The following is a 17,839-nucleotide window of genomic DNA, read 5'->3' on the forward strand; positions in this document are numbered from 1 at the left end:
TAGCTCCACATGGGCCTAGATATAAAATGCAGGACTAGCTGTAACATACATACAAAACATTTCTGCTTGCTCTCTCTCTCCCCCTCTCAGCATTCAACATCTACTGTAACAAAGCCTGTCTCTGTGTTTGTTCCCCGCATTTAAATAACTTACAGGAAATCATAAAGTTTCAAAAGGTTTCCAAATTTATAAGTGAATGTAAATGAAAAACCAACAAAAATATATTCCAAAATTTTAACAAAATTATACCCTTTTCTAGGGTGCCTCATTTGAACTTAACTGGTCTAACAGGTGTTTTAATTAATTACACATCAGCACCAAATGCTTTGGGGATCTTGTCTTCTGATAACAGCTAAATCTGATATGTAAGACCTTATAGTAAAGTCTACACTTGAAAAATCAAGACTCAAATCTACTTAATACTAATCATTTATTTTAAGATATGAATCGTTAAAATGTATCAGCTTCTGAAAAGGTAGCTGAACAAAGCTATCATAATCCCCGTACATAGCAGAAAATCAAATTATTCTGGTAAATAGCCATGATTAGCTGAGGGATTATAAAAGTTAGAACCCAAGGAAAACTCATAGGCCACGTGTACATTGCAAATGCATAATACTTACCATGTGCTGCAAGCCAGTGAAACACTTTTGGCATGGTCCATGACTTTGCCTGTAAATTTGCAGCTAAATGGTCAGGCATGACCCTGGGTAAGTTTTCTGTCAAACCCCACCTGTTATGTGTGCTGCAGCCTTTACAAGGCCACTCTGCATGGCAGAAAGAACATCTTTGACATAGATTTTTGTAGGCTTCAGCAGTTCAGATCCTGGAAGTATCAAAGAAATAAAAATTATGTTATAATATAGATTTTTTTACATAAGACAGTAATGTACTAAAGGGATTTTGACAGATCCTCTATTTCTGGGGAAGACCTATCAAAAATGGTTCCAATAAAAATTTTTAGGTTAAATTAAATATACCAGAGAAAAAGCTATTATATGCCAGGTTTTAACCTGGATAAGACAATGGTAATGTACTAAATGCACTATCACAGATTTTGCCCAACAGAAAAACAATCAACCAGCTGGGTAGGCTATTCGGACATTAAGAAAATATGGAAAACCCCCAAATAAGCACTGAAAAGTTGATCTCATGATATCAGAAGTCTTACACTGTGTATGGGACAAAAACCAAAATTAATGTCAGTCAGAAAATAGATCCTTATATGAAATTAAGCCACTTGATAAACAAAAAATAAGCTTTATGTCCATACTTAAATGGATAAATAATGACTTATTTTGTCAATGCCAAATGCAGTCTGAAGTTAATATACATACTAACACAGTGAATTTGGCAATACCTAGAGAAGAGTTGGAGCAGAAGGGAGCAGGATCATCATATCCCAAACCATCAGAGTCGACAATACGTCTCACAAGGCTGAAACCATTGCTGTGTAATCCTGATGACTCTAGACCTAGGAGAACATCTCCAGCCACAATGGAATCTCTCCTAGGGAGCAGTTTCTGCCTCTCGACAGCACCAACAGTGAACCCAGCCAAGTCATACTCGCCAGGAGAATACATTCCTGGCATCTCTGCTGTCTCACCACCTGAAAAAAGAAATTAACCCTTTCAGTTACCAGGTCTTCATGAATCCTATCTGTCCCAGAGTCAAAAACAGTACTTCACTTGTTCACTGTCTGTTAGGAAACTAATCTAAGCTGTGATATTCGTTCTTGTGGGGTTGTCAAGCGGAATACTTGTACATTTCTTTAATATGGTTAATGAAAACAAGGAAAGCAGAAGTCAAAATGAAAAATTCAAAATTGTCAAAAATGACAGTAGATCATCATAAGTGACTCATGGACTGGGTTTTGGATTTTGCATAGTGCATCATAAGTGATCTGAAGGGCTGATAAAAGGAAATATAGAAATCGTAAGCCACTGGGTGAAAGAATATCACCTATAACAGATAAAGGGTTAAACCATCCGTCAAACTATCTCATAATGGGAAAGTCGGCTACAGTATTAAAAATGATTGGCAAGAAATAATTTGATGGAGTCCTTTAACTAGAAGACTACAGGCAGTCCCCAGTTTACAATGAGTCCGGCTTATGACATTCCGAGTTTATGATGCTTTTCAAATATATTCATCAGGAAATTATTTCCCGGTTTACGACGCGTGTTCCGGGGTTACAATGCGTCCTATGCCGATCCAACAGAAGAAATACGGCTCCAAAACAGCAGAATAATAAAAATTTTGAGGTTTTTTTTATGAAAAACTCAATAAAAATGCAGTTTACATCATTTTCAATACACCCAAAGCATTAAAAGTAAGGTTTTCTTAGGATTTTTGACGATTTTCAATGATTTTTCGGTTTATGATGATTTTGGTTTACAACGCGGCGTAAAAACGGAACCCCCGTTGTAAACTGGGGACTGCCTGTACTGATATGTCTCACAGAGAGTAGGGAGAGAAAAAAATTTCTTCAGAAAATAAATGATGAATGCTGTTAATAGCTCTTTATCAAATCTGCCTGCTGTATATATATCTATTTCAACAGTTATATGTATATGTGGAAGACTCACTGCATATAGAAGAGACTGAACTATTTACTAAGTGAATAAAATGCTAGCAAAATTTCCAGCTTTCAGGTTTTAGTATTAGTAAAACTATAGGTAAACCAAAATGTCGTGGCGGGTGAGAGGACGGTTTTCCCGGACTATATCGTTCATGAGTTAAGATCCCTTTGGTCATTTTACCCTTAAGGAAACTGACCTCCTTAAGCCTAAAATCTCAGCGGTAAAGGCGGATTAAGCACACAGAGGAGTGTTAGCTCCGTATTTATCCCGGATTTTGCTTTCATTTCTTCTAAATGTGACCTTGAGTATCCTTTGTGTGTGTGTGTTTGTGTGCGCATATAGACCGATGCCAAATCAAATATTCCCAATCATGTTGTAATATATGAAGGTAGCATAAGTTATACAACGTAAATATAATTGGTTTCTGATTCATTTTTGCCGATTATTTCCACTTGTATAATTTATGTATATTTATGCCATTCGCTCTCTCTCATATGCATACAGTAAAAGACATTCACACACACACACACACACACACACACACACACATATATATATATATACATATATATATATATATATATATATATATATATATATATATATATATATATATATATATATATATATATATATATATATATATATATATATATATATATATATATATGTATATATATATATAAACAAATGGGAGAGCTTCTCTGAGCTTGGAATTTGCAAATATATATAGTTAAATTAACACAAAACTAAGTATAAATTAAGTGTGGACGTTCAGTAGGCCTATGGAAATACAGAGCTTGGAAGAATAGAGAGCTTTTCAGAGGAAAATAACGGACCCACGAATTAAAAGGGGTAACAGATAATGGTAGGACTTTTAATGGTAGGATAAATAGACCTGGCAGAACTGTATTCTTTTCCCGACCCCACCCTAGCGATTAGGATTTAACTCGTCATTATAAAGCTATAAAAATAGTTTTGTCTCTCATCTCCGCCTATATATGACAGCGTTTTGTGTATGTGCATTGTCATTCACTCGACTCACCCTGTAAAGAAGGTACTTGTAGACATGTTCATCCTGCTTCAGCCATGGAAAGAGCGGAAAAAACTGAGAAACGTGTTCTTCCTGCTTCAGCCAGGTCAATTGCATACCATGTACACAATTACTTCGCGATGGAAAAGGTAAACAATGGGCCCTTGACTGATGTGACAAGAGTTTACGATCGGGCATGTGAAGCTACCAAAATTCCAAGGAGGAGTATGGAACGAATCATCAGGGAAGGGAGAAATACCGGAAAAGAATATGGAGAACCAACGTTGAATGACCGGAAAAGAAGTCGTCCTTGTACAGTAACCGCGCTGGATGATTTTGATAAATGTGTATTGCGACGAATAGTGCTAAGGTTTTATGCAAGACAGGATTTACCTACTATTGCTAAAATCTGGGAAGAAGCCCGACGAGATATTGACTTTAAAGGTTGTAAAGAATCTCTTCGGAAGTTGTTACACGAGCTCGGATTTTATTATGGGCGAGTGAACAGCAGAAAATTTTTATTAGAGAGGAATGATGTTGCAGCTACAAGGACCAAGTTTTTACGTATTATGAAAAAGGTTCAAGAAAATGAAGATCAACCAATTATTTACCTTGACGAAACTTGGTTGAACCAAAATTATACCGTTGGAAAGTGCTGGACTACCAATGACAGAAAAAAAGCAATAGGAGTTAACCCCCCTACTGGCAAAGGGGCCAGGTTGATCATTCTTCATGCTGACAGTAGGGAAGGCTTCGTCCAAAATGCAAAATTGATTTTTAAGGCGGTAAATGACGGAGATTACCACCAACAAATGAATCGCTTCGTCTTTGAAAATTGGTTCAAATCCCAGCTACTCCCGAACATCCCTTCTTCATCAGTCATCGTCATGGACAATGCCTCGTACCATTCTGTTGCTACTGACAAGCCACCAACGACAGCTGATAAAAAAAAATGCAATAAAAGAATGGCTAATCAAGAAAGGGGCAGATTTGACAGACGACATGCGGAAGTGTGAGTTGCTGCAATTGGTGAAGATTCATTCTGCACGACAGAAAAAGAATATGTCATTGATAAGCTGGCTCGTGAACATGGCCACAGGGTCGTCAGGCTTCCTCCGTACCACTGCCAATATAACCCCATAGAACTGATTTGGGGGCAGGTCAAAAATTATGTCTCTCAGAGAAATAATTTTAAAATGGTGGATTTAAGACCGTTATTGCAAGAAGCCATTCAAAAGGTCACTAAGGAAAACTGGGCTAATGCTTATAAGCATGTGAAAAAACTTCAGATGGAAGATTCTGAAGGAGATGATTATGTGGAGCACTTAATGGAGTCTTTTGTAATTGAATGACGCCCATCCGATGACGACGACGACGACGACGATTGAATGTCTACGGATTTTATTGATTGTAAAATATATAATTTTTAATATTCATTATATGCCTAAACTGCTTTTCTTTTTATATGTATTAAATAAAAAAAAACTTGATCTTATTATGTAAGTTATCATTACCCTTTTTCAATAAGGCAGAAAAATATACAGATGAAAAATGTATATTACAAAGATATGAAATAATTGCGTTAAATGTAAGAATGAATACAATAAAAAGACAACAATTCTTTAAGACATTATGAATTTTAACATTGTTTTAAAATACGTGGTTGCTTCAATGCTATGTCGCACTTACATTTAAGGATGTAAACCATTTGTAATAAGAGGGAAAAAGAAAAAAAAAAGAAGTGAAAGTGTGGGTGGAAGAGGGATTGGTCTCGCGCCATCCAGTAGAGAACTTATCCGGCTTTACTATAAGCTGATGAGATTTTTACCTGTGTCTACAAGGGAAAAAGTCCTAAACTTTTAGATTCAAACACGAAGCATTCTGACCAGACCTCTTGTCACCCGCCACGACATTTTGGTTTACCTATAGTACAGGTATAGTAGTAGTACATTATAATATAGCAGCAAATACTGCCAGAACTATTGCCATGATTATGTCTTAGACAGGCTTCCATAACCCCTAGCTCTGAATATCTGTTGGTGATATCAGAGGCTAAGATATTCTCGTGAGTCTCTTTAAATGGAAATTACTTGAATGAATTCTAAATTTCTCTTGAATAACTAAGGCAACAAAAATATACTGGGAATATGGTACTTCCTGCCAAATAAATTCATAATGGATAAATACTGTAAATCTGATGTATGTGATACAAGTGAACAAACTCAAGTTTGAAAGTAGTTTGTACTACTTCAAAACTGAATAAGATTGTACGGCCCGTGAAATGACCAGTTTAATAACAAAAATATAACGTTATAGTTCAGATGAATATGTTGAAGTCTTTAACACAAAGATCTCCGAATTGCTCACTTAGGATATTGATAAGTTAAAACCAATGTACTGTACAGGATTAAATGTCTGAAAAACAAATTCTGGAAAATGAAGATGTAGAAGGGGTTCTGCCTACAGTTTGCCTTGCTTGGCACACTATAGATGATACTGAAGGTTCTTTGCAACATCCTTCTGGTCCCTGGCTGTCTACTTTCTGAATTTTACTATTCTTCCATTTCATTTTGTTCTTTTCCAGTAAGAAAAGCTGTCCAGCTTTCCAACTTCTATCTTACTCAATTACCAGCAGCGTGGTACTGTACTCTAGTAATGTGACTCTGCTATCTGTTTAAACTGTTCTGTAAAGAAAAATAATCAATGAAAAGACAAAAATTTGGGCACCATTAAAGCAACGGGAGACTAGAACTTGCCTATTAGTGCACATCCAGCCAAAAGGCATCCTTCCGCTACACCTTTCACAACAGAAGCAGCAACTCCCACGTCCAGACGTCCAGTCGCAAAGTAATCCAGGAAAAATAAAGGTTCTGCTCCGTGGACTAGGACGTCATTGACACACATGGCAACAAGATCTTGTCCTACTGTACCATGTATACCAGCTGCCTGTGCCACCTGAAATGTATGTATGAATTGTTGAATGCCAAATGCAAATACTATAAGACCTACAGTTTCAAGCTTCGTGACTGTCACATAACTCTACACAAGTATAAGAATTTATTCAATTGGATAGAAATACAATGATTTTCACTTTTTCTACTTATGAGAATACACATTAAATGCAGGTAAAAATAAAAATAAAACCAGCACTCTATTTTGCTTAATTGTCTAGGTATTTGCTAGACAACGTGAGAGCCGTTATAACAGATTTCACACCATTTTTGTAAGGCATCAAAAGGAAACTAAGCTGTAACAGCAAACTTTCAGCTTAAAGAAACAGAGTTACTGCTGATATTAATTAATACTCCATTATGTTACACCAGTCAATAAATAATAAAAATGAAAATCAACAGAAACCAGATGAATAAGAAGTAAAGAATTCTAGTCTTATGAAATATACTTTTGACACTATCAGTGTGTTTTAGCATTATGGAACAACTGTATGAATGGAACGTGGATGAAATTTAATTCTGGTAGCTTTTAATAAAATATATTTTGTCCTTTCTGTAAGTCAAAATGCTATAGCACAGTCCAGAACAATTATCTCAAGTCTTCTGAAAATCTCACCTTAAGTTTTGTACCAACGCCATCTGTCCCAGATATCAGCAGAGGGTCTTTATAACCAGAGGCGTGCATATCAAATATCCCACCAAAAGACCCCAAGCCTCCCACCACACCAGCACGAGAGGTGGACTTTGCCACCTCTTTAATGGCAGCAACCAATGCATCCCCGGCAGCAATGTCAACACCACTGTTCTTGTAAGTGACTCCTTGACCAATAGTGGACCTATGGTAGGGAGGCAATAAATTTATTAATTTGTCTTTTACATCATTGGTTCATGTGATTACAAAGATGCGTCAAAATAATTCATAAAGAAATGACAATGTACATATACAGTACTCAGTTGATTATCCTGTTTATATAAAATTTTAATCCAGAGAATGCTCATAATTTGAATACAATAGAATGCAATCGTGTACTCAACTATCAAGATATGTGGAGGCTAAAATTTAGAACATTCGGTTCCATGGGGGTGGTGAGACCCCTGAATCACATCTGGAGACTCATAGGGCCTGCCCAAAGGATGTGTTCTTAAATGAAAACTGAATATTTGCTGTGCAATGTACAGTTAGTGTATGTTGTACCCACAAAATATTAAACAGTGATATAAGCCAGGAATGGTAAGACAATGTAAATAATGCTATGAATTAATATTTCAGCCTTTTTGACCTAATTGCATCAACATCAATTGCACTGAAAGACTGTTCCACAATTTTAGTTTGTTCCACAATATTACAGTCACAGTACTAGAGTCTACGGCTGTCATTCCACAGTGTTATGTATTCGTTACCCAGTTTCATAGTCACTGTTCCATAGTTTTAAAGTCACCATTCCACAGTTTCCAGCTATTGATCCACAATATAGAATATAGACATTTGGCACTGCAAGCACATAGCATGTATTAGTCTCCAGTTGCACAATGAAATGAAGATTATGTAAGATGGCCAAATATTAGGCCCCTTAGTGATAGTCTTAATCATAAAAACCGATGCTTGAAAAAGAAAATACCATTGCACGCAGTTTTGTCTAAATAATAACAAATTTACAAAGAGACTTCTTTAGTCCACACTGGAAAACAGTGTTCCAGTAATGGTATAAAAGATCTGTAGCAAGTTGTACCAGTACAGTACAATAATCTGTGTAGATATATGAATGAATGTGGCCAAGAAGGCCACTCTTTACCTTAGTGGATCAAGAAATAGTAGAGAACAAGAACAAGTCCAGTGTAAAATGCAAAAGCTTAAAATTAACACATAATGAGAATGTTAAAGTGAGGATAAAGGAATATTCAACAAAAATGTGGTGATATTGGAGTGAAAACCTAAATTACATAAAAAATTTGCTTCACAGTACAGGCAGTCCGTGCTGCGTCGTAAACCGAAAAATAGTCGAAAATCCCAAGAAAACCTTACTTTTAATGCTCTGAGTGTGTTGAAAACGATGTAAACTGCATTTTTATAGAGTTTTTCATCAAAAAAACCTCCAAATTTTTATTATTCTGCCGTTTTGGAGCCATATTTCTTCCGTCGGATTGGCGTATGACGCGTCGTAACCCTGGAACATGCGTCGTAAACCGGGAAATAATTTCTGATGAATATATCTGAAAAGTGTCGTAACCTCGCAACGTCGTAAGCCGGACCCGTCGTAAACTGGGGACTGCCTTCACCCTAGTCCCAAGAATATCAACCACAGATTTACTCTGGTGGTGATCTCTGCATGTGATTACAAAGGCCAGTGCATGAACATGTGCTCCACTGCTAGCAGTCTACTTCAGTATGCATAATCCACTTCACCACTTCCTTTTAAAGTAAATTGTTGGTGAAATTACGTATGCTCAACCTTACGTCTTGCTAAAACCAGCAGTGTCTACTTATTCGGAGGGAGAGAACATCCATCTTGCAACTTCTTTTAAGGTATACTGTACAGCCATGTGTATTGCTTCATATCACAATGAAGATACTTATAAATGCAGTACTGTATTTACAGTTTTAGATGGTACAGCTATTTTGATCTTCTTGCATACTGTACCATTTCTAAGGTACCATTATGAAACAGTTGCCATTCTTGGGCCCCCGAATCAAAGAATGAAATGCATGGACTCCTAAGCATTTTCAACATCTGAATAAATGACAACTCTCTCTCCTTAGATCTGCTTGCAAGGTTCAAAACTTCAACTAATTTTTTCATTTGTATAGTGAATATGAATGCAGTGCAGTACCAAGTAGTTTGGATGTGTATATGGTACCATGATGTACAACATTACATCAATCCAAATTTCCTGATTTTCCAACAGACTATTAAGTTTTCTTAGGAGTAAAGTGCATTTTATTGTTATATTCTCAACATTTTAGTTCAGGTTCTCTTTCTAAATTATTTTCATTATAATAAATACAAAAATAATCTTCTAGGACAAGCCATTTTAGAATGGTGGGATAATCCATTTTGTAAATCTCCTCCTTGACAGAAATAGCCATTCTTTAGAGCTTGGTTGTCTAGAGAGGTTTAGAGGCTCTTGTACCATTCACGTAATACCTCAAGAATTGGATTCTTAAAGGAGCCTTTTAGTGATAAAGTAATGCAACCTAAGCTCTTATCTTCCAACTTTCAAGGTAAGAGGCAAGAATATGTCTCAGGCTTCATTGTAATGATTCTCCAGATATGAACTTAAGATACCATACCGAGTGAAAAGTAAAAGTAATGTAAAACTGAGGAAACATTTATTGGCATTAATACAAATAATAAAACGATTAATGTGATCTTTTTATGGGAAAATGAATGATGCAACAAAAGCCTGAAAATAAGGAAAGGCTAACAGAAATTACTGAGCATTGGTTACCATAATTTAATAACATCTTGAGGTTAAGGCTTGTACCATGAAGACCATATGAGGGTATCAGTCGAGAAACATGCCAAGTGCCATCCTGGGTCAAAGTATTTTTTTTATTTAATTTATTATATTTTAAAAATGGCACTTGGCATGTTTCTCGACTGAAAAGCTCATATAAACTGTATGATACTTTTGTATTACTGTACTCTGTCTGAAATTAGCTAATTTTAGATAAGATCTGGACTCAGGTAAAAATTGTCAAATAAACTTGAGACAAAAATTTAGAAATCAGTCAAGCTAACCTAGCGACAGCCTTAGCAGCGATGTCCTTCCGGAAGAAGGCTCCCTCAAAGGCGATTCGAGAGGCAGCTTCTGTTGCTTTTGAAGCAGCAGAGGCCAAAGAGGACTCGGTAACAGTCACGGCAAGCACCCTCCCTCCTGAGGTGACAAGATTCCCATTTTCCATTTTTGTCCCTGCCTGGTACACCTTCACTCCCTCTTCTTTGCTTACCTCCTCAACACCTAAAATGAGAAAAATCCATCATATTTTGGAAGGTAATAATGTTAAGAGGAATATAACCAGATCAAACTTATAATTTATTGGGGTTAAAATTTCACTGGACTATACGTAACACGTACAGTTATGAAAAATACACACTATTGGTAATTTATGGCGATCAAGCACCACAATTTTTGTTTTTCTTCACTTTTTTCTTTCATTCACATCTTGCCATGGGTATTTACAACAAATCTGTCAAGTTTCAGTTCTTCCTAACCAAAGCTGTTTTAGTGTTACTCATATTTCATGTTTTATTATATACTGTGTGTTTTCCGCTATATTTCAGTTGCACGTATACAAGACTCACAAAATAATGCACATTTTTTCCCTAAACATTTTTTCATAAAACCCATCAGTTATAATTGGCCATAAATCACTTTGATGAGTTCCCCTAGACATGTAATACAGTATATAATTAATAACAAAAAAAGGGAGGTTGTGATACATGTGCGTACACCTTGGGCCCATCAGTAGGTAGTAACTGCCTTCCTCACTCTTTTATGTGAAGCTTATCAAAAAGCTAGAATGAGGGAATTGAGTGTTGAGTATTTCTTTATGACTAATAGGTTTGTATGAAAAAAATCAGTTTTATACTATTATAAAAATTCATCAGGTGGTGGAGATAGATAAAGAAGTAAACAGTCACAAGGATAGAAGCACTGAGTGGATCAATGTCCCACTCGCTACTCCAACTGACAAACTTGCTCCACTTTGACTGGTACAGTTTGATGGTTGAGGCTCAACAGGAATGGCAATGTTTGCAGCAGTGACTACTGAAAAGCACTGATCTCTTCAAGCAAGAAGACATAGCATTCCTGGGTTGTATGAAACCTATGGCAGTGTTGCTGCCACAGAAACCTCATCCCAGTAGGCAGGTCTTGGAATGAACCACTAAGAGATGCAAAAAAAATGGCAAACTATTCTTGATTGGGCTACTAAGGAACGACTGGTTGGTGATTTTTAGCTCTGTACATACATGCTAAATGAATTTGTGGAGGGAAGGAGTACATTGCAGGAATGTCCCAGTTGTGAAGGACAGCATTTAGCTTCCAAGCCACTACATCCAGTTGTGTTGAACAATAAATGTAAGATTGTGGTTCTGACTCACAGTGAACAGGTCCACTAGGTGCCAGCCCCACAGTTCCCAAAGGGCCTTGCAGGTACCAAGGACCAGCAACCACTTCGAAGGCAGAATCTGGTTCCCTCTGCCGAGACTTTCTGCAATAACACTTTTCCCCTAGTATAAAGCTTGGGACAATCTTGACATTGTTTGCCTCTAACCTGTCAGAGAAGATTGCCAATGTTGTTGCATCACAGCACTTTTGATCTCATTCCTCCCTAGTTTCTGAGATATGCTACATTCATGGAGTTGCTGGCCATAACTTTGATGGCTGCAGCTCACAAAAACCTCAACAAATGATTAAAGAGACAGGAAAACTGCCTTCATTTCCAGGAAGTTGATTTGTTAATTCATGTTAACTTTCAACCACATTCCTGTTGTCAGCTGGTCCAGAAGAAACACTCCAAACTGTGAGTTCATGCTTCGGTAGAAAGTAGCTCTAGGTCTTTCTGAAACAGAGGAACACCAACTTTCATACCGTATTACCTAGATCCTTCTACCAATGGAGATCCACCAACAGCGCTGAGACTCTGATAGGTAAGACATCTAGAATAGCAATTGATCAACACTGACAGATATAGCTGCAGAGACCTCATTCGTAAGTGGCTATGTGGCAACAGCATCTCCAAAGAAGACAGTGAATACGAGAAGCTATTGAGACTGTTAAACCCCATCAAAAAAAAACTAAGTTAATGAGTAAGGGCAAGGACTTGCCATTAAACTGTTGAGCACTTCATAAAAGAATAATACATTCCATGCTTCGCAAGTAAATACCATTAATAAAAATACATACTAAAACAAAACTTATACAACATCAGCTAGAAGAAAATAGGTGGACTCTATAATTTGAAGCAAAATGGTATGTGTCTAACAGCTCTTCCTAGTTAGATGCATGCATACTTGCATAATCATAAAATAATTATTAAATATGATTCTAACAATCAAAGAGACATAAGAGCTCAGCAATGATGACAGACAGCCAAAAAAGAAGTACAATACCTGAAATTTTTTTAATATACCTCCATTCCAGTAAACAAAAATACCTAAGGAACAAATGTTATCACTCAGCACAAGGAAAAAATGAAACTATAACAGTAATCCTGAATTCTTTAGGGCCTGTACTAATTGGCTGACATCCAGTGATTCAGTTAACTACCAGGGACCTAAGAGAATACGTATATGGCATGTGACAATGTACCTGAGCCACCTGATAGGTTTTTACAGGTGGAATATCATGTTTGGGGTTTGTGTGTGTGATGCACAAATAGGCCATTTAAAAAATAGTAATAGGTTTGCAGTGAAACAAAAACTTAACTCAATACAAAAAATATATAGCTTAAGTGTATCTTAGTGCATGAAACTGGTTTTATTACACTGTATGTCAGAAAAAATTATTAATTCTACAATCTCTTGTACATTAAGTTTTTATGACACTTTCATTAAATAATACTGTCATAAGAAACTAATATAAGTACCATGCTGTTCATTCATGAAAAACAAAGATATTATTATGAATTATAGCAATCTAAAGTTTCAAGGACCCTTTTTATATTCACAAGGATACATTCTATTGTACTACATCCATTTTCCTTCTCTTTTTGGTCTTGTTACCAATTTAATTGTGAATTTATAAAATTTACTCACTTATACATTAGTAGGGTGTCATAAAAGTGTATATACAGTATTCATACCTGTTATTCTCTTTCCTTTAGGGTATGAACCTGGATATCCCCCACTGACAACGCAGACCGTCACACAACTACTTTTTTCGTCGAATTCCACACTCAAGTTTGATAACCTGCCATCAACGCAACTCTGGAAAAGGTTAGTAAAACTATTTAGAAAAGCTGATCAGTTAAACTTGAGGTGGAGGGTTTAATTCACTAACAAAGTTTATATATTACTATATTTCATTTTACATTATAAGCTATTGGAATCATGGCTTTCTACCTCAGCAGTATAAACATGGAAAAGTAAATATGTAACAATCACTAACATCACTAACTCACAGGTGTTTCCATCTACAAGTACACTACACAAACATTCCAAAAACAGCACACAACAATTACTATATCATTAGACAAAAGTTAGTACAGTATTCTGATTACAAACTACTTAATAAAAATTTTGAGCAGTATCATATTTACAATCTCTTCAAGGTTTCATATGGCTAGATAGTAAATCCAATGATTGCCAAATATCTAAGAAGGATGTACGACCCAATTCCTCTTGTAGTGTCCATAACTTGACTGAATATTTTAAAATATTCTTTCACTAAAACTCCATGTTCAGGCTTTGTTTCTGAGGTAAATTCCAGAGCGTGGAGTACTTAGCTTAACCATAGCTAAAAGCTTGCATCTCTTTAAGCAAGACTGGGTCCATAGAATGTTTTAACTGTGATCAGGGAATTGAAACACATTTGAACTTTTATTTTACAGCATCCTATTATGCTGGACACAGGCCAGCCATTGCTTTTATGGCATTAGTGTCAACTAGTCTTACACTAACAAAATGGAAATAGATGCAAGTTCAAATCTTGCAACTAATTCTCATGTTTATTGTCAAAGGTCTAAAATTAAGGCCATGATTATCAGTCTAGGAATCTCTGTTAAGGATCTACAAAGCACCTTACTGGCAAGTGAAAGATCCATTAGGGTGCTAGAACCTTATTTTCGAAACACTCGTCATCCTAAGTTTTAACAATGATAATTACTCTATATTTCATAAAGCAAGGGTTAGCTTAAGGCATGTCTGATCATCCTCTTTCAAGAATGTTAGGGAGTCTTCTATTGTTTGTCTTGATTTGTTGGTATATATGGTTACATAAACTTAACATTTTAAGAGTCAAAGAAGCTGATGAATTAAGACCACACAATTGTCGTAAAAAGTATTAAGTTACCTTGACCACTTCAAAAAGATCAGTACGCAAAAGAGGAAGCAGAACTTGAGTTTCAGGATCTCCAAAGCGACAGTTAAATTCCAATACTTGAGGGCCAGATGATGTTAGCATTAACCCTGCATATAAGACCCCTGGAAAAGGAGACATGTCATTTTACAATGTACAGGCAGTCTTCATATACAACACAAGGAAATCCGAGTCTTTGTATCCCTTAAGGTTACAGATCATGAATGCTATATTGGGTCACACTTTTGCCATGTAAAAACAGAAATAATTTTAACAACCATTTTCTAACTTACCAACAAAAGGAATGCCATCAGCTCTCAAACCATTGATAGTTTTTCTAAGTATATCTTCAATAGCTTTAGCCTGTGACGAGGAAACAAGAGGGCAAGGACAATAAGCACCCATCCCACCAGTGTTAGGACCAAGGTCCCCGTCTTCCAAACGCTTGTGATCCTGAGCTGGTGGCATCATTACTACTGTGGTTCCATCCGTGAAGCCAAGCAACTGGAATGAAATAGTAGAAGTTTTCATTATTTATTTAGTTCTTGAAAAGCAATTGTCTCAATGAAAAAATCAATGGTATTGATCATTCACAATGACATAGTACTGTGAAATATGAAGGAATACCTCACTGAATATCAGCTTTAGCTGTATGCCAGTATGCCTAAAAATCATGAAAACTCATCCCCGTAATACGTAGCTCTTCAGAATTTAATCTACAAATTTTCCTCAATAATATATAGAGACCTATTACAAATTTTCTCAATAATATATAGAGACCTATTACAGTCTTGGACACTTTTAGCCTCTAGGGCTGATGGGTTAACCAGCCAAAATGGAAAAATATTTTCAATATCAGATTTTGTTAACATTTTCCACAAAAGGATGTATAGCACCAAATCTGTAAAGCAGATACCATGACCTCAGTACAATAAAGAGAAAAACAAAACTGTGAACTTGCTCAGCATTAAGAGTTTAATAGATGACAATGAGCAAAATGGAATAAAATCCTAGTTATGTAACTGAATGATCTGTGTACTTACAGAAACTTCATTGCCTTCAAGCATTTCCTCAATAACTAATGTGCTTCCTGCATTACCAAAGCTTTGACTAACTGTTTCCACAGCTGTTAGAGCCAGGTCTTTCGAAGGTGCTACAATGACCCCTTTGCCAGCAGCTAAACCTGATGCCTTTACCACGTATCCATGCCAAGATTCACTGAAAATAAAATTGAGAATCTTGCATGACATATTCTTTAATAAACGAATGGCATATACTGTAGTTTATAGACAGTCAAGGCATCATCAGATCAGTGTATGAAATTAGATACCCCTTCCTTTTAAGGAACAAACCTATCAGACACCTGGAGGTTGGGGAGTTTTGTTTATAGAAGGGGCTCTTTTAGTTTGTTCCAGTATTGTTTTGGTGCAATCTGATGATGGCCTTCCCCTGAGCATCCTTCTTACACACACACACACACACCTCTTTTCCCTGTTAACCAAGAATGTTTTCACTGCACATAAAACCAACATGTTACTTGAAGTGCATTTTGTTACTGTGTACCATTTTCAACATCTTTCTTTCCTCTTCTATTCAAGCAATTTACTAATTACTTACAAAAGCAACCTGAGTTCTTACATCATTATGCGTCAGTTGATTAAATAAGAGTGTCAGTTTTTTTGTGTAGTGTGCTTTCATTTGCTGATTATACTCAGGTCATTTTTATTGTAACATAGGATGGTTTCTAGTCAAGACAGTTTTCCACATCCTGGGGCTCTAAAGATTGTTGGTTTACACTTCACAAAAGTTCTTTAAATTGAAGAATATTGCTTTATTGAAAACAATTGACCATAAAAAAAGAATAAGAAGAACCTTGTTAAGGAAGACTTTTATCACAATGTTGAAAGTTTACAAGATCTTTAATAAATAAAAAGTTGAATGGCAGAGATGAACTTTAAATAAGCTGCAAGCACAAGATACAGTCAGGTAAGGTTACTTTAACTTAGTAGATTTTTAAAAAATTTGAATTGGTTCCTACTTTTTCCATTTTGAGAAAATTGTGTTTGTTGTACACCATGTGATGGTTCATTTTCAGTTCAACCAGAAAATAATCATATAAACTTCCTGCCATCCTTTTTTTATCATGACATTCATCAGAACACATTTCCACAGAAATGTGTTCTGATGAACACATTTCCACAGGGCTCTTCATTCTTATTCACTCCAAGCACTCATTAACTAAAAATTACACCATAACAGTACAGTATTTCATAATCAACTAGTCTTGTACAGTACTTGAATCACCATCCTTTTCATTGTCCAAACCCAGTCATGTACACATTCAGATTCTCCAAAAAAATTTCTCTTTCAGTCTCATTCCTGGAACACACACACTGTCAAAACTTATTTTTTTCATTTCACAGCCAATTTTACCCACAAATCTTTGGGCTCCCCACATCCTTCCTTATACCACAGGCACTACTTCTTCTTTTACCTGTATCTTTCAGCCACCTTGGACACAATCACAGTTTTCACTCTGTTTATCTCTTTATTTCAGTGTCATGAGTGCTACAGTGTTCAACTTTCTCTCAGCAAATTAAATATCAAACATTTCTTCTCTCCAGTACAGTGCATCATTCATACACAAAATTGCAAGACCTAATACTTCAGATTTTCTCTCACTTAAAAACATGAGTACAGGGTATGGGACTACAAACCCTGTACTTATAGTCATTTAGAAAAATGAGTACAGGGTATGGAACTGAAAACCCTGTGCTCCTGGCCATTTGACAACTTCCTTACCATACCACATGAGTACGGACTATTATTTTATTTCTCTGCCATCCTTACTTTCTCCATGACATTTGATATCCTCTTAGAATCAGCGAAGCAACCTCACCTCTGTATGAATTTCTTGGCCTCTTGAGGATCACTGAAGGTGCGATATCTAGCTGTAGGAACGCCATGTCTCTGCATAAAGTCTTTCGCCCAAGCTTTGCTAGACTCAATCTGAGCTGCTGCTTTGCTTGGGCCAAACACCTGAAAACCAAGTCATTAAAAGCAACTATGTTGAATGTAAATTCCGAGGACAAATTAGAGCTCTCTCTAAGTGGCCATGCTTAAATTCCATGCCACCTCCCCTTATGCAGTCTGAAAATCAGTAATTAATAAAAATGTAAGTCACAAAAATCTGAGATTTTCCCCCAAAATATTTGTCAAACCTTTATGTTTATAACTTGTTCAGGTTTGTG

At 36.2% G+C, this 17,839-nt stretch overlaps 1 protein-coding gene across 1 annotated transcript in view; it reads right to left on the minus strand.

Moving 5' to 3' along the window:
- The window catches only part of Gart (trifunctional purine biosynthetic protein adenosine-3 Gart), a 29,778-nt gene that overhangs the window by 4,886 nt on the left and 7,053 nt on the right, over positions 1 to 17,839 (minus strand). Inside the window, 11 exon segments of the mRNA XM_067128538.1 lie at positions 624 to 731; positions 734 to 826; positions 1,361 to 1,609; positions 6,372 to 6,570; positions 7,183 to 7,402; positions 10,307 to 10,526; positions 13,375 to 13,498; positions 14,583 to 14,713; positions 14,882 to 15,092; positions 15,632 to 15,806; positions 17,488 to 17,627. Coding sequence (XP_066984639.1) covers positions 624 to 731; positions 734 to 826; positions 1,361 to 1,609; positions 6,372 to 6,570; positions 7,183 to 7,402; positions 10,307 to 10,526; positions 13,375 to 13,498; positions 14,583 to 14,713; positions 14,882 to 15,092; positions 15,632 to 15,806; positions 17,488 to 17,627 — 1,870 coding nt within the window.

Source organism: Macrobrachium rosenbergii, chromosome 26 (genome assembly GCF_040412425.1).
Source record: "Macrobrachium rosenbergii isolate ZJJX-2024 chromosome 26, ASM4041242v1, whole genome shotgun sequence".
Taxonomy (NCBI): Eukaryota; Metazoa; Arthropoda; class Malacostraca; order Decapoda; family Palaemonidae; genus Macrobrachium; species Macrobrachium rosenbergii.